Raw genomic sequence first — 24,679 nt, 5'->3', positions numbered from 1 at the left:
ACAACAATTCATTTGGTGTTTATTCCACTTCTAGTGTCAAAATTTGAAAATTTCACAAGTAGTATTCTTCCTGTTAGTCATAATTCTGAGCCTGTAAATGTGGTTTTAAATATGTTGGAAATGGTGTTTCTGTTGTTTGATGGATATAAGGTAAGCCTATAACAATAGAATATACTGTACATATGGCAAATTATTTTAAATTACAATTTTTCTCTTTCTCACACACACACACACACACACCGCGCGCGTATTCGCTTTCACCGTGCTCTCTTAAGCGGAATTTCGTTGCCTCATAATTACGCCACTGATAAATTGTTTTATTCTTATGGGCACAGTTATTTACGAGACGCAACAATCCGATAACAGGCGGTAGTTAAGATTCATACTGGATTTTCTAACATACAAGACTGGTTTAAGACAATGCAGCAAGTAACCTTTGTTTGATCCATAATATGGTCACCTAATTCGAGTCTACGCAGGAATATTGTTAACAATGTAATACATTAAGAAATCGGTAATCTCGAATTTTCTCATTGCATCTGTGCATTCGACGAGTTGCAATTCCCATTTGAAAACAAATATTAATAATTATAACAAATAAGGATATGATCGCAATTGTAATAACGTTCTTGTATAGCTATATCATTCGTAATGATCACAATTGAACCTAGAGACAATTTTACTTACTTTTGCCATTAAATCATTCGTAATGATCACAATTGAACCTAGAGACAATTTTACTTACTTTTGCCATTAAAATAGTCCAATTGGAATGAGCCGATATTTTTAATCGAAATCATAATAACAAATCTCATTCAATTCCAGCAAGCCAGAAAGAAATTCTTATCATTTTCAATCGTGTTATCAACAAAATCAGTACAATTAGAGCGTGGGAAAAAAAAAAAAAAATCTTTCAGCAGCCAGAAAATTACTATACTACCATGTATACATATGACTAGATAGGATCTTGTAACTGTTTTCATACAATACAATTTGAAGTTATTCAGAGAAAAAATTTCGATCGTCAAAATTCCATTTTCGAGACTCGCGTCTGCGACAAATTTACATTATTCAAAAAGCGCTGTAAGTCTAGGTCTAGTATGTCAAAAGTTGGTGCTGTTTTATAAAACTTCAACCCGTCTTGGGTTGGAGTTTTGTCTTGCCTTCCTTTTGCTTGCAATTGGTCCGGCTGAAACGAAAAGTGAAATTACTTCAAAAAGTTTCATGGAAATCCCAAATGCAAAACTTCATTAAGTTCTGTCCCACCATTGTGGAATTGTTGAAATCAGCTGGAATCGTTTTGTCAATAAAAATTATCCTACTGAAACCAAAACTGAAGCTATGAACATATTTTAGATCCTAAAATGCAGGATAAAATTCAGATTCTAGATCCTAAATTGTATTGAATCCAATAAAATTCCACCCAGGCAGAGCAGAGTTACTGCAACAGATAATTTCAAAACATCTCGCCTCAGTAGCTCAGTTGTCATTAACGATGTCCTTTAGTTGGAAAGACATTTTCGAATCCTGTCTAGGAACGAAGAATCTTTATCATGACTTTTCGACTGAAAGTAAGTTAGCTGGTCTCGTAGGTTTTTTTTTTTTTTTTTTGGAATTATGACCATAGCAACTGGCTAAAAAGCCAGTATATTGTGTTTGCAAACTGCATATGCTCTTCTGGCCAATTGAATGGAATGTTTTTGAGGTCTCCTGCCATCTTAGTATAAGACCAGCTAACTTACCTTCAGATGAAAATAACTTAGAAATGTTCATCTCATCATAAATAGAATTCGAACCAGGTCTTTCCAATCAAAGAGCAAAATCGATTTTTTTTTTTTTTTTTTTTTTTTTTTTTATCCTTGAAAATAAGCAAACCGGTCAGATGAATGAACGCAATTAACAAACATAATACACCGGTTCATAGCTTTAGTTGTTTTAGCTATAAATTCAAAATGACAACAAAATATTTAATCTTACAAATAGCCTGATTAGAACATAATCTAGGATGCGCGACATTTTAATAGATTCGAAGTGCTGAGTTTCACTTAAATTTATTCAGAGAGAATCTAGCAATAACTTGTATACGTCGAAAATGAATCTAATCGGTGCTTATGCATTAAACCGTCTAAATGTTTGTGGCCTGGTACAGCACTCGAATTTATTTAATATCTAAATATTAATTAGTTGGCAAAATCACATCCGTATGTTTTGTGATAGGCTTAGAGATAAATAAATAAATTCTTTAACGTTTTTTTTGTTTTCCAGAATATTGGGAGAACTCTGAATTTTAACTCATGTAAATCACAAGTCATCCATTCTCCATTCTTTAAACGAGTTTTAAAATCTTCAGTTAACGAAAGATTTTAAAACTCGTTTAAAGAATGGAGAATGGATGACTTGTGATTTACATAAGTCAACCGTACATCAGTGCCGAGAACGCATAGTAAATGACTGTAATAGGAGTATGTGAGGAAACCTAGTAATGGGAAAGTAATACGATGTTGAAAATTAAACCAGACCTGAGGCCTTTTCTCCAAGTCAGAATATATGAAACTTCATTGCAGATTTCAAAAACAAATATATGGTTCTTTCCACTTCCGAATGTGATGATACTTGCAAAAACATCGAAAAACTTCAATACTCAAATGCTCTGTTCTGGTTATTTTTCACATAAAAACAAAGCATTGAACGATCCTCACGAAAGTTTGTTGTTCACTAAACTTTAACCAAACGAGTTATAAATTTATGACTGTAGTGCAATAATCAAACCAATCAAAAAATCGTTTATGAGAGAGTTGAAATTTCCTTATGTTAACTCCCCCCCTCTATATAGTTAACGATGTGCAAATCAGTAACGCTTCTAGTTTTTACTAACATTTTCTCCAGCTATCTGTATAAGACCACTCGCCTCACCCCCCCCCTCTCCATTCTGTAATTTTTCATAAAATACCTCTTTGCTTCAAGATCCTTATCATTTGTAAAATAATTAAATAGGCTGATGCTTTTTGTCCCCTGGAGTTCCTTTTACTCCTTACTAAAGGTTGATCTCAACCTTTCAGTCTTCACTAACAAGCTGAGCTTAAGACTTTTAGGGGAGAGTACGGTGGACAACTGTTGCCATCTCTTGGTCTCTGAAATAGCGTTGATTCTAAGGTCGATTTTGAGCTGTAGAATTGCAAAACTAAGTTTCCGGGAAAAACCCTACTTGCCCATGTGCCAAAGATCCATTAAACTTGCGAAGAAGCTGAAGAAAGGATTAAAAACGTTTTTCTAGTCTGTTGATTAGAACTGAACCTAACGGTCTTTCTTCTACGTTTAGCGCTATGAAGGCAAACATTTCCACAGACTACACTGAGACCTTTCTTATCGCTTGCTAGTGCATCAATCAGTATGATGAGCAATTTAATGTAATTTGAATATAACTAGCCATTATTATTCGATCAAGTATAGGCAGCTTCCAATTCGCCAAGCTTTTGTCTCTTCACTCAGTATTAGTGATACTTCGATTTCATATTTTTCATGTTTCTGGAATAAAGTATTTGATATCCATCTATAGTTCTCACTTGTCTACATTAGTACTGTTATTCCCCAAATATCTATTCTCTATCCTGAAAGTTTATTTTTCACTTGGTTAGACTATAATAAATTTAGTTTGATCCTTTATCCAAGTGTGAGCAAACAAAGTTTGCGCCTGAAAGGATCTTCAGGACTGGGGTAAGGTGGTACAACACCAGGCAACTCGTTGCAAAGGTGGAGCAAGCTAACATCACTCCTATCTCAGTATCTCCCATAATGCAAAACACATCTCCTTGCAGATATGTATAATGTTATGTATTAAGGGAAGGGCCACTACCCAGATTTGGGCCTGGTTCCCCTGAAGAGACCTCAATAAAGGTCGAAACTAGTCTGGGTAGTGGCCCTTCCCTTAATGCATAACATTATAAATATCTGCAAGGAGATGTGTTTTGCATTATGGGAGATACTGAGATAGGAGTGATGTTAGCTTGCTCCACCTTTGCAACGAGTGGCTCGGTATTGTACCACCTTACCCCAGTCCTAAAGATACTTTCAGGCACAAACTTTGTTTGCTCACACTTGGATAAAAGATTAAACTAAATTTATTATAGTCTAACCAAGTGAAAAATAAATTTTCAACATCTTTCTCTAAATCCAGAGTAATTTAATAAAAAAAGGTGACAGACTTTTTGGCAACTCCTATAGGTAAAGATGACCTCGCCATTGCTTCTGCCTGGTATCTCCACTTCTGGGCCTGGCTCCCACTGAGGAGACCTGAATAAAGGTCGAAACTAGTCTGGGTAGCGGTCCTTCCCTTAATGCATAACATTATACATATCCGCAAGGAGATGTGTTTTGCATTATGGGAGATACTGAGATAGGAGTGATGTTAGCATGGTCCACCTTTGCTTCGAGTTTCCCGGTGTTGACCTTACCCCAGTCCTGAAGATATTTTCAGGCGCAAACTTTGTTTGCTCACACTTTGGTAAAGGATTAAACTAAATTTATTATATTCTCTATCCTCTTTTATTTATTTATTTATTCATTCATTTAATATCATGAAACACTGATTTATAAGCAAAATCCGTCTGAAACAATTGGACTTGAAATATATCAGAATAAAACAAAGTTCTTAAACTGAACAACCAATACCAAAAAGAAATTAAGATTTTCCCTATTAATATTTGTATATAACTGAGAGCTAATGTTAAAAGTGTGAGCTAATACTGAATTGACAGGGATGTAACACAAATATTAACAAAAGCAAATAACGCTTTCAGAAGATTGGACAATATATAAAATTCTTCCAGATATCACAATAAAATCCAAATAAGTATCTTATAACGGTGACGCATTGATATTAAATCGTTCAGAGACACGAAAATGACAAAGAAACAAGAAGCCAAATTTAAGTTTTTAAAAGATGTGTTTGCGTAAAATATTAAATATTTTGGCCACAACCCATAATAAATGATATAATGTAATATATTCAGGACAACGGAAATACGAGGGGTCGTCCTATTCCACAGACAACAGGAGACAGAACACACCAACGCATGTATCCATATCTAAGTGGCCATTGTTTAAAAAAGAGATAAACCCACGTGACCAGCCATCCACCCGCGACGATATATACGTATATAATCACCCAGTTGTTTTACACTTGGCGCTTAAGTTGAACTTCATCTGTTTATGGACGTGTGTCACCTAAAAAAGAGAAAAATGGGAACACTTTCCGCTATCATCAGACTTCTCTGCTTTTGTCTCCACCCGCGTATTTAATCTTATCTGTTAAACACAACCCGGAAGCCCTGATAAAAATCGAAATGAATGTAAAGATATGTTAGGAGAACGTGAGCACTCGTTCTATATGCTGTAACTTATTGAAGAAATGAATCGTTCTACTTTCATGTTAACAATAAAGTTTGAATAACGTTGATACTTCGTTATGACAACAAGTCCGAGTTCCTGAGATTAGTACCGCTATAGAATACATGTTCTCACCCCCTAGCAGACCGCAATTTGTAGTAGTGGCCTATATCCTTGTTGCTAATGGAATGAACGTACACGAACGAAGGCCAACAGACCATAACGAGTACTACAGATGATAAAATATAATAACAGCGTACGTAAGTTTGAAACATTTGAGCGATATTTAATTCTTTGGGTGTGTTTGAAATATCAAACGTGAAATATTCCTCATTCATGCAAGTGGAACAGTCCGTAGCACAAAATTTAAATATAGCATCATTTCTGCTTTAGTAGGAAAATTTTGGGCGGGATAAAATAGCTGTCTGACACGAGATGTAAATTTATCACAGAAAAAGAAAAACGTATTCGCCACTTTTCTTTAGTGCAATTTTTGGAATATATTCGATTGTCTTTCATGATTCAGGTGATTGGGGGAACCATTAACTCGCGAACCAAGGAAGTAAGGCAATTTTTGGTTCCTTTTTCCTTCGACCTAAACATAGTTCTATTGAATTTAGAAATAAGTTTTCAGAAATCTCATTTCAAATCATTTATCGCCAATCGTGTTGTTCAGTTCACTTAATTTCGATTTAGTAATATTTATTTTTTCATTTATTTTAATAATCAAAGTCTGTGAGAATTGCACTACCACAATATTGCTTAATTTCTTAAACAGAATAAACATTCTGTACTGAATTTCACTAGTGGTTATACATGCTGAATTTCTCGTTTTTATTCTGGTATAGGCTTCTGTTACTTAGTTCCTTTCAAATCTACATAAATGCGTTATATTTTCTAGTTATAACGTGAGAGCCTCCGTAGCTGCGTTGGTATAGACTAGGGATGCACAAACTTGTTAATGCCGAGGACCGCATAGTTCCTCTGTTACTTATGGGAGGTCCGCCAAAAAAAACTTGCAAGTTATCTACCATATATTGTTTATTTTATTTATACCTATCATAATTGTTACAAAAAAGGTAATAAAAAGTAAGTGAATTTAATTTGATGCGTGACATTGCATTGATTTGACAATTGTTTTGATATTTGGTTCGAGTTTTGTAGTAGCCAACTGCAAAATTGATTCTAAATTTTCATCATTCAAGCGGTTCCCATTCTTCGATTTATTAATATTCATGACTGAAAACGTTTGTTCACAAATATATGTTGAGCCAAAGAGGCTTGCACATTTTAATGCATTATCTAGCAACCATTTATAATTGTTTTTATCGACACAACGATAGAAGTTTAATAAATTGCCTTCGTTAAATTTGTTTCGCAGGCTCTCATCGTTTTGAATGTCGATGAGTTTAAGCTCTGCTGATTCGGGTGCATTTTCGGGCAAAATGGCAAAAGGATTGCTAAATAAATCTAGCAACGGTTTCACTTTTTTAAAAATCAGTAAACTGTTCCTTGAAGGCTGATATCAAGTTATCAATCTTTTCAACATGCACAGTTTTGAAGTTGACATTGAACTTTTCAGAAACTTTCTTATAATTAGGAAAATGGATGTAATTCCCTGACTTCAGTTGGATTTGAAATAGATTTAACTTGCACTGAGAAGACAAAATGTGGCCGTAAAGTTGAGTAACCAATTGATCTTTGCCCTGAAGTCGCGTATTTAAATGATTAGTAATGTCAACCAGAAAGGCTAAGTCACATAACCAATGCATATTTTTTTGTCAGGGACGTTTGTGTTTTTCAGTCATGAAGATTTCAATTTCATCAATTTAGGAACCGCTCCAATGTTTGTCCACGACTTAGCCACCTCACTTCTGTGTAAAAAATTAAGTCACCATATTCACTTTCGATGTCTTCAAGAAACTTTAAATTGTCGGTGATTTTATGCGGGATTTTATAAAATTAATCGTTGAAACCACAACTTTCATGACATGCTCAAATCCAATTTTCTTAGGGCACAAGCGCTCCTGGTGGATTTTACAGTGGAATTGTATTAACTCATCGTCGTGCCGTCCGAAATGCTGTTTCAATAATGTTACCAATCCAGAATTAGCTCCTATCATGGAAGGAGCTCCGTCAGTCGTGATACCTGATAATTTTGTCAGATCTAAATTAATTTTGGAACACTGTTCCAAAAGCCCAGTGAACATGTCATTACCTTTTGTTTGATTTGACAATGAATTCATTCCAATCATCAGCTCCTCACTTACCTCAAACTCTTGCGTTATTCCACGTGCAAATATTAACTGGGCTGTGGAAGTCATGTCAGTTGATTCATCAATAGCGAATGAAAAATAGGCAAATTTCTTTGAATAATATGTTAATTGGTCCCTTACATTTTCCGATATTGCAGTAATTCTTCTTTGCACAGTCATCCTGTTTAATTGAATTTTCTCAACATTTTTGACTGATTTAGGACAAATTTTTTTAGCAGCTATCTCAAGGCAATCTTTAACGGAATCTCTGTCTGTAAATGGTTGGCACCTTTTTGCTATAAGGCGAGATATTTCAAAACTTGTTTCTGTTGCGATTTTTGAATTTTGAATAGGTTTTGTAAACATCACTTGCTGACCTGTCAATTCTCGTTTCAAAAATGAAATCTTTTGTTTACGTAGTTCTTCGGGTAGATTTGAAAGTGTAAAATGCAGACTTTCATAGTGTCTCCTTATGTTGTATTCTTTTGGTATGGCTACAGCACTTTTGCAAATCAAGCACACGATATTATTAAACGACTGCACAAAACCATATTTTTCGGTCCAGCTATCCTGAAACTGCCGTTTTTTCATCCTGTAGTTTGCGTTTCCTACTTGGCCCTGCTTTATCCATTGTAGAATTTATTTTTTACCGTTTCCTAGAGGTGATAATTAATTGTAGCAACCGCACCTACGAAAACAAAATACTCATATGACAAATAGACGAATTATAAAATTTGTCAACATTATTACTAACCGATTATCGTAAGTAGACAGGCAATCGTGACGTCACAGCTACTTTACTTTGCGCATGTACCATTTTTAAAAATTACCTATCCTGTAACTTATTAAAGTTGAAATAATACACGGTGAGGCAGGCCGCCAGCAAATCAACGGAGGGCCGCATGCGGCTCGCGGGCTGTGCATCCCTAGTATAGACGAAGCCCTTTGGTCGGAAAGACCTGGGTTTATTCCCATCCATGACGTGAGGAACCTTTATCTGGTCTCTTTCGACTAAAGTTCAGTTAGCCGGTCTCATACTGAGGTAGAGGGTTTTTTCATCCGGAAACTCGGGTTTTTCGTCCCTCAGAACATGCAAACCGGCCCATTAACACACACGGATCTGCAGCTATAAAATGCATACTTATAAATCCCTCATTGGAGGGCTCAACCAGTCCTAAAGGAGGGTTGAGGAAAATTGGGGGGGAAACCCACACGAAAACAACAATAACAGTTATAGCATGTGTTTAACTATTCTTTTTCATCATCAGTCATTTTCTGTCCATTGCTGAACGAAGGTCTTACCCAAAGTCCAACATTCCATCCTTCAAATGAAGGATGGAACGTTGGACCTTCAAGTTCCAGTCATCTTTTTAATTTCAATCCTTTCAACGTTATCTTGAATGGTAATTCAAGCGGCGATGAATTATACGGAAATTGAGGGTTTTTCCACTCGGAAACTCGGGTTTTTAGTTACCCAGAACATGCAAACCGGCATGTATTTATGATTATAATCATGAATACATCCACGCCATATGCTGGTCCCGAGCTCGGATAAAATAGGGGTCGGGGAAAGCAATGGTGAACTATCCTGTAAAAATCTCACCAGGAACACTTTGTGGGCGAAGCCTACAAAGTCACCTACGGTCGGAGACGACTGGAATGGAAAATCAGTCAGTCAGTCATGCCATAATCCGAAGTATACAACTGTCGAATATTTTCTTTTAAGAACTGAGACATCTCCTTTGTATCCCGGTGTTTTCCAAGGCTACCCAAGCAATTTAAATTCTTCGTGTTATTTCTTCCTCTCAGCTCCCCTCTACGGTAATCTTTTGTCCTAGGTAAACATAAGAACTTATATCAAGTCCCGGTGTTCCATTAGAACTGGATTTTTGATTATGTACTTTTTATACATCAATTTGCATTCAATTTGTGGACCATGTCTTTACATGAAGTTTTTATACTGACTTGCATAAAAGAACAATGCCATCAGCAAATCATAGGGGACTGAGCTTTTTTTCGTTTACCATAAGCATTCTATTTTTTCATTCCAGATTTTTTTTTAATATTAATATTTCTTCTAGGGCCGCTGTTTAGATGGAATGGTATCTCCTTGTGTAACTCTCCCTTCATTATAGGAAAGCTCACATTTCTTCTTGATTTTATAGATGCAGCTAAATTTTTATATATGGTTAAGTATATTAATGTTTTTTTTCTTTTCTTCTAATATCCTGATTTTAAGCTTTGTAAAATAGCCAACGTTGAAATTGAATTCAAACGCCTTTTCAATATTAATAAAGGTCAAGCAGAATCCATAGCTCAGTCGGTTTAGGCGATGTCCTTCGGTTGGAAAGACACTTCCAACTTCACTTGTAAAAGCCCTGAAAGGGCTTTTACAAGTGAAGGAGAAGGAATTGTTCTCTCTATCAACTCTGGTTCCGCAAAAATAGACAAACGTGCCCGAATTCTGAGCAGACACACAAATAGCTGACAGCCATAATACACTATGCAGTCAGGATTACCGCCCTTATTAGAGCATTTATTAATTAGGTTTAAAAACAAAGTTACTTGGGTGTGACAGACCATTGATACGCAAGAGAAAATAAGAAAAAGGCTCGAGTTAAGATAAATGAATAACAAAAAAATCCTCATGATCAATAATGCCATAGTTTTTCTGAATCCTGCTTGTTGTGGAGGTTAGCAAAATTTTAATTTGTTTCATGTTCTATTGATAATGATTTACACCCATACATTTGTAATTTAAAAATCTTCAATTTTTAATTAGAAAAATGTTAAAAACTAAATTTTTCAAGCTTCGCTTAAAAATCATAATTATTACTTGCTGTTACTCTTGAGATTTGTAAACACTATTAAAAAATTACTTTTCTGCAACAACATGAATGTTGCTCACCAACGTGTAACAAATACTACTCACGTCTATATTTTTCACATTTCCTTTCTTTGAAAGATATATACCCTTCACAGCCTTTTCTTTGGAAGACCTCAGTTCTGTTTTAATCATAGTACATGAAATGTACGGCTATAAGGAGTTTTCAAATGAAGGTGCATTAGCTGGTTCCATGCAGAAGTTACAAGGTTCTTCCCCCCCCACTATAACAAAGACTCCAAGCATTGACAGACAGTCGAGGATAGGATTAACGCACTCATTACTGCAATTTATATGAAAGATATGAATCATCTGTTTAAAATAGAACATATTCTGAGAATAGAAAATAAAACTGATATTACTACTGATAACAATTCCAGCAGTGCTCCTTTTACTCTTAGCATGTTAAGGTCTAAGTTAAGGCTGAGAGTAATGCATATGATCACTTTGTCGGCAAAGAATCACTTCGATACATTTCATTTTCAATATATACAAAATGGAAGGGAAAAAATATCTTTCCAAGAAGACATATTGGAAATAAAAGGTGTATCGAAGTGATTCTTTGCCGAGCAAGCGATTAATCATATGCAAACATGGCTTGGTATGTTGTAGAAGAAACAGCTTCTCTAAGAAACTATCAGGAACAATAACATTACAATAACATGGAATACAATAAAATCGCATTTCCATGATCAAGGGGAAAAAAGCGACTGGGATAAGATATTCTTTAGCCTTCCCTTTAGGGTTATATTAAACAGCAAATGCGTATAACGTTTGGTAATTAGTTTTTAAGATGCATACACTTGACTAAAAAAAAGGGGGAGAAAATGTGAACAATAACAAGATGGTTCTCACATCGTCCAATTACTTTAGTTCTATATTACACTATGGCATGGAATTAATGAGTTCTCTCAGCTCTCACCCAAGGATTTCATCCCCCTCCCCACCACCACAGGAGCATATTATCTCATACGGCCAACATATTCCATGGATGCTTTATATGATGCATTGAAATTCGCATCATGTTCCTTGAACACCGTAACGACAAGAAGGATGGGGAATGGTTTTATGATTCTAAAGAATTATCTGCGAGATAAATTGTGCTCAAGATAAGGAAAAGGAATCCTATGTTCATGTCAAACAATGCTTTCGATGTTAAGCAACCTTCAAAAAAGTCTTTCAAAAAGGTACCTTTTTGAAAGTCTTCAGATTCCAATGCATGTAGCGTTAAAAGATTTTTCAACTAAGACGAGTTCAATCTCATACGAAGCAGTAAAGCATTTCTCCTGCTCTATTTTCATTAAGCAGAAAACAGGCAGTCAGGCTGGAGAAAACATACGCAATTACCATACATACCTTACTGGCCTCATAGCCTTAGATACTGTACTGGCCTCATAGCCTTAGTATGATTGCAACCAATCTAAATCCTAGTATGCATGGTCGTCCGTAGAAAATTTTCCAGGGGGGCAAAGCTTGGAGACAAATAATTACATTAATAAATTTTTATTTGATTTTTTTTCACAAGTAGATCCCAGGGGATGAGCAAGTGGCCCGTTTGTCCCCCCTCTGCGGACGCCCATGCTAGTATGGCATCTTGATGGTCCACTAAACTAAATCAAAAGGGAAAAAAAAATTCGATTTTAGGAAATGGCTCTTAAAATATTTCGACCTCTTAAGCCTCGGAAAGTGTGAAAGTTTTCCGCACCGGACAAGTGTTGGCTACGCTCTAGGGGCGGATCAAGAACTTATTTTATTTATTCAGTTTTTGAAGAGGAAATTGACAAATATTACAGGATATGGGGAATTCACGATCATCCTTTGAACAAGCCACTGTTCCCTCAAACTAAATGCAATGACTTCCAAAACTAAAGGCTTTGGAAGTCAACTAACCATTATCTATCTCGCATGCTTAGGGTGTCAAGCATTCCGACTTAGCAATTTCATGATTTTTAAACAGAATTGCTAATTACTTAATATTTTAATTAGCATATAAATGTTACTAAAGCAGCTTCTAAACTGCATTACACTCGAAATGATTGCAACCAATCTAAATCCTAGTATGCATGGCTACGCATACTAGGATTTGGATGAATGCATTCGTCTTCTTAACGAAGTCTCTGACTTTAGATCTAAAATATTCATAAAGCTCTTGCGCTACGCAGACCATAGACAACTAAGAAATTTAGGCAAGAAGGGAAGGGGTACAGTTTGTAAACGTATGGTATCTGATATTGCATAATTGAATATTTGATTCAAGTTTAAGCTTTGGATGCCACCCCATTTCTTTCCAAGAAGACATTAAATCATCCCACTTCTTTGTTAGCATGCCGCTTTTGTTTTGTCGGCTCGCCCAACTTGTATTTTCCCCACCCAGTTTAAGCGTTAACTGATGGTTTATATACTTCAAGACTTACATTTATGTCCTTTATGGATTTTATATTGCTGTGCATTTTATTTTAGTGTCGCTTTATTTATCTATGTAATTAAAAGATTATGATTTTTTGTTTTAATTTCCATTTGTACCCACATTATTTCAGACAGTGACATATCTTGTTAGGGTTAGGTCCAAGAGATGGCAGCACCTGTTTTCCAGCCTCTTCATCGGTGGCTGCTATAATTAGTGATAGACATGGGCCAGCTATCTCCGATTGGCTACCGGTGGAGATTGAACTGCCCACTCATTCTCCAAAAGCTAGAGAGGGTATAAAGGCCTCGCCTACTCCCTATTGGGAAATAAAAGGCGTTAGTTGATTTTTTTTTGATAATTATGTGATTCCAACCTCGTTATTGATTGATATCCAACCTCCAATTATTGATATCAACATGACGAGTTAAGTAATGGAAAAAAATACAAAAAAAATGACTATCATTGAACATTATAAATTTTTGACCCACTATATTATACAGATACATTTTTTTTTTTTTCGTCAGTCGCCTGAAATGGTAAGTGAGTCAGTCTCACAGTATGTTCTGATAGGTGACGCGAATTAAAAGTACTACCGATTTATTGACCTGAAAAAATTCAGTCGCTGATGAAGAAAAAAAAAAGCTCTGAAAAAAGAAAGGCAGGAAAAAAAAATCTTAAACCAGGGCAGTGGGGAAAATCCGAGATGCTTCTCACCTATGGCGCTGTTTGGTCTAAAACTGCCGCCACAGGTGAAAAGCATCACGGTTCGGTGAATCGGAAGAGTATTATTGCTGATGAATGAATGAACAATTGCCTTCCTCCCTTCTTTTTTCAATGCAAGGAATTGTGAGTTGCAGAGGGGCGGGGAAGCAGGGGATTACAGAGACATAAGTTAGTGAGGAAAATTTATAGGATAGATGCCGAGGATATTTTTCAGTGCGCGTAGGTTGACAAAATAAGAGGAAAAAAAAGAGTAATCTCTGAAAGTTGAGGAAGTGAGGAACAGATTTTTCTCGTGGCAAGCGAATGAAACGTGGTGTTAGAGTGCAATGAAATTATTAGATTTTTTATTTCGCAGTCCTTAAATTATAATAGAATGTGATTTAAGGAATCACAGCAACCTGAATTTGGACGGGGGGCGGGGAAGAAGTACAAAATAATAATTCACCTTTCATGAGAATTTTTGTGTTTTATCTTTTAAATATATCCTTCCTGATAATTTTTTTTAAGTACTACTATTTGAAGTCATTTTATTTCAAATTGCAAATCAAAAATTACTTACAACCATCTTGGAATCATTTTAGCTAAAATCAACATATTAAAAACTCTTATTTGCCATAATATTACTAATTCGGTTCCCGTTTTGGAATTTTACCAAAAGATTTTTTGCTATCTTTTTTTTTTTATTAAAAAATATTTATACTAAGTTCATTATGTTAACAATAACTAAAGAAAACTAGTTTATTAAATATAGAATAGATTAATTAGTATTTTTCACATGTTTCAGAAGGGCGATTGGATTCTGTTTTCGTTTGCAGACTGCTATTGTATCACACGAGCTCAATTTAGTAAACAAAAGTGCACTATTTTGACTGAACGCGAACTTTGAGCTAGGAAGCTCCACCCATTCTTTTCTGTATCGCTTGTCTCTACTATTGTGCCACACCTATACTTGAAGGATTACTGTTTTAACACTCGCAACCCCTCCCAAATGCGTGGACGCTGCTTTATTCTTGCTGCTGAGAGTTATCTCACTTGGATACTGCATCGGTACTACTAGTGAAGTTTAGTAAAATTAATTTTTTTTTTTTATCGTTCCATATTTTCAACCAGTTATTCGCCCTGTAGAATTCTTTATTACACAAGCTTCAATAGCATTTATAATTTTGTTAATTAATTTATTATTTTTTTTCCCCAGCCGTTTCTAATCGTTCTTGGTTGCCTCGTTACCCACTAATACTTAACCTACTTTCATTTCACAATACTATTTCTTTTTCACTAAACACAATACATCTCTTCAGTTTCATACTATACACGCAAACTTTAAATTAATGTTTTGCAATTTTACTTTATTATCATATAAAACATCTCTATTGAAACCACAGACAGAAGTTCTGTAAATGTTAATTCACCTCAGCGAAGTAAAGAAGAATAATTACCGAAGGTTCTAAACCGTGTATAGAACATACAAACAGCTACAGAGGCCGAGTTTATCATTATCATAAAACCTCCATGGAGTCAAAAGACTTGTCGACTTTATCTTAAATTAAACAAAGATTTCCATGCTGGAGTTTCTTCCATACATCCAAGTGTCATTGCATATTTCTTTCACAGAGCCTCATTCATTTGCCTTTTTAGTAAACAAAAATTATAACACCGGCATTTTGCTTGTCTCTAAGCAAATCTGCATCCGAAGTTGACGAGATTTTAAGAAGTAGAAACTACTGTTTTTACGACACCGCATAGTGAGTAGTAAGATAAATGAAATATTTCAGAATGCTTTGGTTTTACGCTTAATCCGTAAAACTACTGAGACTATTGTAAAATCGTGTTTTACCATCAATAGACTTAACTCTCGTAGCGACCACTTCAAAGCGGGGATTGGGATTGTTTTGGAATTACAGTTAACGTTATGGGGCCAGTGTGTTATGTCTGTATATTGCGTGTGCCCTGGCTGATTTTTGGAGTCTTGGAAAAGACCCATGCAAACAGCGTATGAGATGGAAAAGCCTTTGTAGGTCTTCGCGTTCTAGACAGTATTCAAACCTAGATCTTGGGTGAGCGAGTGGGGAGACGAGTGACAAATACGCATTAACTTTAAAATGTTTTTTTTTGTTGTTGTTGTTGGAAGGGACGATAGGAATGATCACTCAATGATATAAGATTTTTTTTTCTTTTATAAAAATTACGATCAGATACTTTGATTTCTCCTAACATACAGATACAACTTGACACGCTTTTTAGTTCAGTTAATGGCAGAAATAATCTATCATTTAGATCAATTTTGTCTTCATCTGCTGTAGATACTAGGACTTAGATTCTATTAAAGTTTAAGTCATCACAATTTTAGTTTCAGTTAACCAATGCAGTGCTAAAATTAGGCAGAACAATTCGAAAATATACAAAAGAACTCCGCAAGAACTTTCTTAATTAATATATGTTGCAAATGATAAATAAACTGATTAAAATTTGGTTCAATGTTCATCAGCTATGCTACTGAATGGTTTAGACAAAAATGCTGTTGAACATTAAAGCAGCTAATTTATTAGAGGCTAGATTGAGGTTAAGAAATGGATTACACGATAGCGCAGTAAAAATATGGAGACTTTTTTCTTTCAGTGACTTAACTTTGCTACTACACACATTTTACAAGATTTAAGGTGGAATCCAAAACAGTACATGTACTCAAAGAAGACTGCGTGTTCATTTTACTAAAAAAACAAGTTATTATTCACCATCCTCGAAACATATTAGGCTCAATGGGCTGTTAGGGCCAAATAACATGGCTTCGTATAAACGTAATTAATGATTGGATAAGGTCGGTTCATTCTAGCTATAAAAATCTGCTATATCTATCAAACTATGTATTATCTGGCCGGTTTGCCTGTATGAGACCAGCTAACTCCCTTGTAAAGCTTTTTTCAACCCTTTAGTTGAAAAACGCTTGTATTAAGGTTCTTCGCATCTCAGACGGAATTCGAACTCAGGGTCCTTATAAAACAAGGACATCGTTATTATCAACTGAATGACGGAATTTAAAGTCAGATCTAACCATTGATGAATGAAGCCGAGTGGTTAATAATTACTAGCTTTTATTATATTACTAAGCTAATAATTACTATTATAACTACTGCTTCAATTCTAACTACAGAATAACCCGTAAGAGATAACAAGACCTCATTCGCTTAACATTCGCTATAGAAAAGTCACCCGGAATTTCTGTATTCCAATTATGAGACCTATCATTAAAAAAAAAAAAAAAAAAGAGACACATAAGGAATGAAACACACTAAGAACAATAAACTGTTAATTTGGTCTCATTTCATCCCGAAGACCGGCTAGAAGGTTACAGTTTAATAGACATAATGCACTGGCGTCACAGCCATAATTGCTTCTGTGATAAATCCGATATCAGGCTCTGTAGTTCATTATCACATTCCTAGGTATTCATGTTTATGTAAATGTACATAAGTATAAATGGCCTGTCATGCATATCCAATACAACTTCAATGTTAACAAGTTTCTTCTTTCTCCTCAAATTTCTACCCATCCACAATAATAATGTACTCTAATTAAGTTGAGCAACCTTTCGTGTATGAGACAGCCATTAAAAGACAAGTTTCCGCTTTCTCGGTCTTCTACAGAGTTTATGTTCTCACCTGCTAATGAGATGGTATATAAACTGCTGGGAAAGAAGTCAACGACATCCCCATGAGCAAGGTATATCTTGCCATGTAACGAGCCACGTGTTTGCCGGTATAAATTGGAGGAATACGATGCTCCATTTCACCCGGATACAGTGGAACCGTATCCGGGTGAAATGGTTGCGAGAAGGGAGCTGACTGACTTTTGAAAGAGGCATTGTGATAGAATGCCATGTTGCAGGCCTATCTATTTGGGAAGGGGCAAGCGGTTTTTTAATCCCAGATACTCGGGTTTTTCGGGAAAATCGACCGTAGAACCCACATTATTTCAGACAGTAACCTATCCTATTAGGGATAGGTACCAAGAGAAAATGCATTTCATTTTGCGGTGATAAAATAATATTTTCGATCAAAAAATCGAAACATAGCATGAATGATAGTAACAAAAGTTACGACGGCCACGATGTTGTAAATAATAGCCAATCAGAGATAGCTGGCCCATGTCTCTCACTAATTATAGGTGGCCACCGATGAAGAGACCGGAAAACGAGTGCTGCCATCTCTTGGTACCTAACCCTAATAGGATATGTTACTGTCTGAAATAATGTGATTTCTACGGTCGATTTTCTCTAAAAACCCGAGTTTCGGATTAAAAAAAACCGCTTTCTCGCGCAAGAAATCGACTAACCAGCAAACCAGTCGAAAAAAAGGCTTAGAAAAAGTTCCTCCAGGCGACGACTAGACTTGAACTCTACGTCCATCTTCGGGCAACCTAGCGCAGAAGATTGAAGCTCCACTTCTACTGAGCTACACAGGCATGATAAAGAAATAAGAGTTAGATTCGGATAATGTAGAATATGCTTTACAGAATGATGTTTATTCTTCAATATCTAGTACAAGAAAAAAATTTAAACTGTTTGAATTTCTCCGACAAGAAATAATGCGAAGGTTGTGAAAGAGTGAAAACTTCGTCCGCAATACAAGTTGCAATACGTTAGAAAGCATGACTGACAGATTTTTAAAGGAAGGTCTCTTTATTTCTGGAAGGAAGAGTATTCAAAAATTACTGAAACTATATTAAATCAGTTAAAATCCACAAGACTTGCGGTTTAAGCACTAAGTAATCATGATGCAAATCTACTAACAAATAAAAGAATTTTTAGATTTCTTTCAAATAATTTGTAAAAGCAAAATTCTGTTTTGAGTAATGTGCTTTTTGAAAGAAACTAAACAACAACTTTTTTAAACATAATCTTAGTATCACTTATTGTTTAAATGAGGTTGAGGATAATTTTTGTGTTATGGTAAATAAACATAAAATTATGAGATCTGCGAAATCGATAATGGAATAAATTTTCAAAGAAAAGTGTCCTTCAGTAGAGATTTGAAACAAAATGATACTAACAAAGAATGAACAATCATGATGTAAATTAGAAGCCGATTTAAAAAGATATATTAATTAAATTATATGTAGATTAGAAGCCGATTTAAAAAGATATATTAATTAAATTATATATACATATACCGGGTGATTATAAAATAACGTCAAGTGTTCAGAGCCCTCTAGCGAGTAATGTATTGAACGAAACACACCAATATTCGGTAGACGTACACAGCGGAACATGAGGATTCGATTTAACGAAAAAAAGTTCCAAAAGTCGCCAACAGGAGAAATTTTGGCGCTGCAAAATTAATTTTAGTAGGTGTGACTAATGAATGACTAAATGGCAAATGAGAGCCAGCACATCAATTTCATGATGTTTATTGTTAATTACAAATGAGGTTCAATATGACCACCATTCTGATGTTCCAGGAACTGCATACGGTGCACGTTTTCCACAGTGGCTCGCAACATATCGGAATTGATTTGTCTCACGTGTAACGTTATTCGATCTTTCAAACTTGGAATATCGGGTACATGTCCTTGATACACAATGCTTTTAAGAAATCCCCACAGCAAAGAGTCACAAGGATTGAGATCAGGCGATCTCGGTGGCCATGGCGTGGGAAATGAACAACTAATGATTCTTGTGTTAGAGAAATGTTGTCGCAAAACACGCTGTACCTGAAGTCCAATGTGGGGTGGTGCACCATCCTGCATGAAGTGGTCGAATCGAGACATCCTCTTTGCTGCAGTTCTGGAACCACAAAGTTCTGTAGCATATTGGCATGCCTGTTAGCATTGACGGAACAGTTCACTGGTCCATTTTGGCGATTTTCCTCGTAAAAGTATGGACCGATGATGAAAGATGCCGTAAATCCGCACCACACTGTGACTTTAGGCGAGTGGATAGTCATCTGCAGACACGTGGGGATTAGTTGCAGCCCAAATGCGACAGTTGCGTGTGTTAATATCGCTGTTCAAATAAAAGTGCGCTTCGTCACCCCATAAAATCTGCCACGGCCATGCTTCATCCACTTCCATGCGTGCCAAGAATCTCAAAGATAAGTCGATTCGTGTGGTCGCATCACCAGGGCGCAATTCTTGAACATGACTGATTTCATAGGGATAAAACTTCAACATCTGATATAGAATTTTCCACACCGTTGTGTATGCGATATCCGTTTGCTGGGATATTGCTCGTGCACTGCTGGTACTCTGCACATTCATCTCCTGTTCCACAATAACAGTTGCTACTTGTTCAACTCGATGGTGATTGATTGGTTTGCGCCCACCTGCACTACTAGAGTTCCAGTAGTTTTAAATCGCCGAATCAGTTTTCGTAAGTTTGTTACGCTAATCGGTCCTTTTCGTAAATTTTTCATACACCGAAAATTATGAAGACAAGCACTGGCATTATTGTTCCGCTGATAATAGAGTTTGACTAACAAAGCATGCTCACGTAGGGTAAGAGGCATCGAAAAGCAGTTCGTCTACGAATGATAAGAGATCTCACAGGCTTTCCTTTTATTGCATGATCGCTCACAAGAAACGCGATAATGCAAATTAATGTATTTTACTCGGTAAACAGCGCCAAAATTTCCCCTGTTGGTGACTTTTGGTGCTTTTTTCATTAAATCGAATCCCCATGTTCAACTGTATACGTCTACCGAATATTGGTGTGTTTCGTCCAATACATTACTAGCTAGAGTGCTCTGAACACTTGACGTTATTTTATAATCACCTGGTATATAATTATATATATATATATTATAAACAGATATATTAATTTTGAAAATAAAATAGAATCCAGTTCAATTAAACAAAGTAGCTTCATCGTTAAAAAGTGAAATGAATTTATACGAAACGCATATATGAAAACGAAAGAAATTTTCTGTTTCAGGCTGATTTGCAACTAAACAAAGATCCAAACTTTTCGACCGAGTAATTCAGGTTTTGTATTTTTAAAATTCTATTTTTAACAATAAATGTAAATGTTATTTAGATTTTCTTGTAAACTAATCTAAACTCATTGTCTATCAAAAAATACACTACTTGGGAATAAGTCAATGGACACCATAGTGTGAGAAAGCAACAACCATGGCACCCGCCTTAATAAGATGTAGGACCTTCTTTTGCTTCAATGACTGTAGCAATCCTAGGAGGAATACTTTTCACAAGCGTACGATAGCGATCAATGGGAATTTTGGACCATTCTTCCTGTAGGCATGTAATGAGGTCCTGGACTGTTGTGGGACGGACGTCCCTTGACCTCACCCGACGCTCCAGTTAATCGCACAGGTGTTCAGTAGGGTACACATCAGAGCTCTGTGAAAGCCAGTCAAGTGTGACGATGTTGATGTCCACAAACTACGCAGTCAGCAGCCTTATGACATGGTGCATTGGCTTGCTGAGACTGGTCATTTCCGTAGAAACGCCACAAAGTAGGAAGAACTGCATTGTACCCCTCGGAGTGGAATGTTCAATGGCAACGCTGATTGTGGTGCCAAGAAAAACAGGACGATAGCATCGCACCGCTATCTCCGAATTTCATAGTTCAAGTTACGCACTCTGGTAAGAGATGTTCACCGGGAATCCGCCACACCCACACCCATCTGCTCAACAGAGGATGTTATGTAGCATGCTTCGTCATTAAATAACACAGCTTTTCCACATACCACTGTGCACGCTCTTTGCACCATGAAGACAACGCTGCATGTTGGTTCGGGTAATGAGGGACTTGCATATTGCGGTGTCACTATGGAAATCCATGTTGTGAGCCTCGGTTCTGAATGGCTTTGTGCAGATTCTTGTTTGACTCGATGCCTGGGACTCAGCATTCAACATATCGACCGAACGAATGGTAGTTTTTACATATTATCCTTCGTACCACCGTATGGTCAAGTTCGGTGTGTGGTGGGTCGTCCACTGTTGGTAGCACTTGCAGTTGCCTCCCTGTGCTTCCATTTCAGTATGATATCACTCTGTCACAATTTTCCGAACGGATAGGTTGCAATATGGCATCCTGTCACAACGCCTCTTTCAAACTCCGTCAGTTCCCTTCTCGCAGCCATTCCACCCGGACACAGTTGCAATGACTTGAACATCATATTCCTCCAATTTATATCGGCTTCAAACACGAGACTCATTATATGGTACAATGTATCTTGCCCACGGGGGTGTCCGTTTACTTCTTTCCAAGCAGTGTATATAATATTACATGTCTGTACGCTGTACTAATGTATTTTTTGTGCAATCAAGTTATGTCCTTTTTTAAATATCTAATACTAATTAAAATTTACTTTTTTGCTATGTACTAAAATGTACACTTCATTATTACAGCGTTTTATCACTAGAATAAACACCAAAATTCTATTCTTAGAAACTATTGATATTAAATCAATAACATAAAATTTTTCAGGAATGGCCACTTCCCGAATGTTTAAAATCCACTTCCCGTAAGTTTAAAACCCACCCAGGCTGTACTTAATAGGTCAGAACTAACCATGGTCTAAACCTCATAAAGTTTCCATTATGTTAGCATACAAAGTATAGTATAACTAATTTATTTCAACAGTTTTGATATCCATAATTCTGAATACTCAAAATGCATATCACAGAAATATGAAGCCAGGCAGCCGAGGAGATTTTTACACACCTTGAAGAAAGTTTCTTTGAATGATTTTAAGTTTTATTTTTATTTTCTTATATTATTATTATTATTATTTTATGTGCAGTCTTACCTGAAAGGCCTTAAACTTATAGTGCGTTAGTGGACTAAAAGTTAAATACTTTAATATGAAAATTACTTGGAAACCAAACATGGAACGTTTCTGCTTCAGGTCGCTAGTGAGCGTGGTGGTGGTCTTATACAGGGCAATGAAATTCTTCTACTGCCTGAAGACATTCTCTTGTATCAATGCTCAGTTGAACCCACGGTCTATTAGTACGAGCTGTACTCGGCCAAATCAGGCCCGCAAACATACGCAAGAAGCACACCATCCTTCTTGTCTGTTTTTTCCTTACCGAAAATGTGTTTAAGGGGACGGTTTGCTTGTTTTCATGGACGAAAAATTAAAGTTTTCGGTAGGAAAAACCTTCCGCCCCTGTATGAGACCAGTAACTCGCCTTTGGCTGAAAAGCTCTGATAAAGATTCGAATCCAGGTCTTTTCAATCAAAAGTCTCCGTGAAATCCAACTGAACTACAGAGGCTAATAAGTGTATCCCAAATAACTTCAATTCTATGTACTCCAATCCCCTATATTACTGGATTCTCAGAACTTCTTTCAAGAATCCTCAGAAAATATAGCCTTGTGCTTATCTTCTTTGCAGCCAATAAACTACAGGGTGGCCATAAAATAACTTTGCCTATTGGGAGGCATCTATAGGTAAAACCGATAAACGGAATGAGACCAAATTTTATATTGAGACTTTTGAAATGGGGAGATGATTTCCGCGAAAAAAAATATTTAGAACCAAAAGTCGCCAATAGGGGAAATTTTGGCGCTGGCGGAGCCGATCCAGCAAGTAGCACTGCATTCTCCAAAAGTAACCGTGTGGTGTGGCTTCACAGCTGATTTCATAATAGGACCATACTTTTTTTGAGCGTATTACCCCTACAGGTCCTGTAACCTGCTCCATTACCGGAGAGATTTATTGACTATGCTGGAAAATTTTGTCATTCCTGGATTGCAGCAAAGACGGTGTTTGGACTCCATAATTTTTATGCAGGATGGAGCATGGCTACACATTGAACGTTCAGTACAGCACCTTTTACGCCAGCATTTCAGTAATGAGAGGGTTATCAGTCGGTTCTTTCCGACTGCATGGTCGCCTCGATCCCCAGACATCACTCCATGTGACTTTTGGCTGTGGGGGGGGGGGGTATTTGAAATCCGTAGTGTATGTTGGTGGCATTCCCAACTTGCATGTCTTGAAAGAGAACATAAAACAGGCTGTTATGAACATCCAATTCGACTCCTTACGCTCAGCTGTAGAGCATGTCGCACACCGGATGCAATTTGTTGTACAGAAGAAAGGTCAGCACATTGAAAATCGTGTATGTGTTCCAGGGGACCCTGATTCTGATGATTAAAACATTATTTCCTGTGAGTTCAATCACTACATTAATTTCTGTGTCTCTCGCAAGTTGTTTTAGTTTAATTATTATCATTGTAACGCACCACATATGCAGCTGGAATGAGTCAATCAACACTCACAACTGCAGATTTTAGGCATCTGAATATCCCCAAGCGATCCAGCAATATTACACCGTCGAAATGTTATTATTCCATTTTATCTGCCTTTAGTGTAATTATCCGCTGGTTTTCGGCTCCGCCAGCGCCAAAATTTCCCCTGGCGGCGAATTTTGGTACTAAATCTTTTTTTCGCGGAAATCATCTCCCCATGCTCAAAATAGTCTCAATGTAAAATTTGGTCGCACATTCCGTTTATTGGTTTTAGCTACAGATACCTCCAAAGAGGGAAAGGTATTTTATGGCTACCCTGTATATTCTCTGTATTACAGTTAGTTAAAGATAAACCATTTCTTCCCTCCCAGGTATTTACTAAGTTACTTGTGATTGTCTTCAATCGTACTTTGATTGAACAAATAGGCGTTCTGTTGAGAAGTGACTTGAGAAATATCAAACATACATCTATTATAAACATAGCTGCTAGTTTAAATTTGGAAGTTTATTCAAAGAGACTACTGGCAATAGCTAGTGCATTGCCTACACTTCAATCTGAATGATGACTGTTTCCTTATCAAAATTTTGGGAAAGCTTTCACCTTAGTAACTGTAAATAACTTTTTTTTTTTACAACTTTATATCCGTTGTAGTTATTACCGTTTACAGCACGTTGTTCTTTCTCGCTTGCCAAAATCCCCTGTTGTTATTCTATCTTTTGAATTACCACTTACACTGATTTGTTAAGAATTAGATCGAAATGGCTCTTTCACATTATATATATATTTACTTTGCATACACGTCTTCATAGTTT

The 24,679-nt window shown here is 36.4% G+C and overlaps 1 protein-coding gene across 5 annotated transcripts in view; it reads right to left on the bottom strand.

Annotated features, from left to right (window-relative positions):
* Positions 1-24,679, bottom strand: part of LOC150096655 (15-hydroxyprostaglandin dehydrogenase [NAD(+)]-like) — a 138,620-nt gene that overhangs the window by 19,535 nt on the left and 94,406 nt on the right. The window contains exon 1 of one of the 5 annotated variants that reach the window (XM_090408353.1): positions 14,214-14,335. The exons of the other annotated variants lie outside the window; for them this stretch is intronic. Within the exon in view, the coding sequence (XP_090264479.1) occupies positions 14,214-14,248 (35 nt within the window). The 5' untranslated portion in view covers positions 14,249-14,335. Of the gene's footprint in view, positions 1-14,213; positions 14,336-24,679 lie in introns of those variants that run through there. 5 annotated transcript variants of the gene reach the window in all.

The sequence above is a fragment of the Typopeltis vanoorti genome, chromosome 18 (assembly GCF_054136105.1).
Source record: "Typopeltis vanoorti isolate ZY-2024b chromosome 18, IOZ_Tvanoo_1.0, whole genome shotgun sequence".
In the NCBI taxonomy this organism is placed as follows: Eukaryota; Metazoa; Arthropoda; class Arachnida; order Uropygi; family Thelyphonidae; genus Typopeltis; species Typopeltis vanoorti.
The sequence above is the reverse complement of the archived record's forward strand: the minus strand, read 5'-3'. Positions and strand labels throughout refer to the sequence as shown.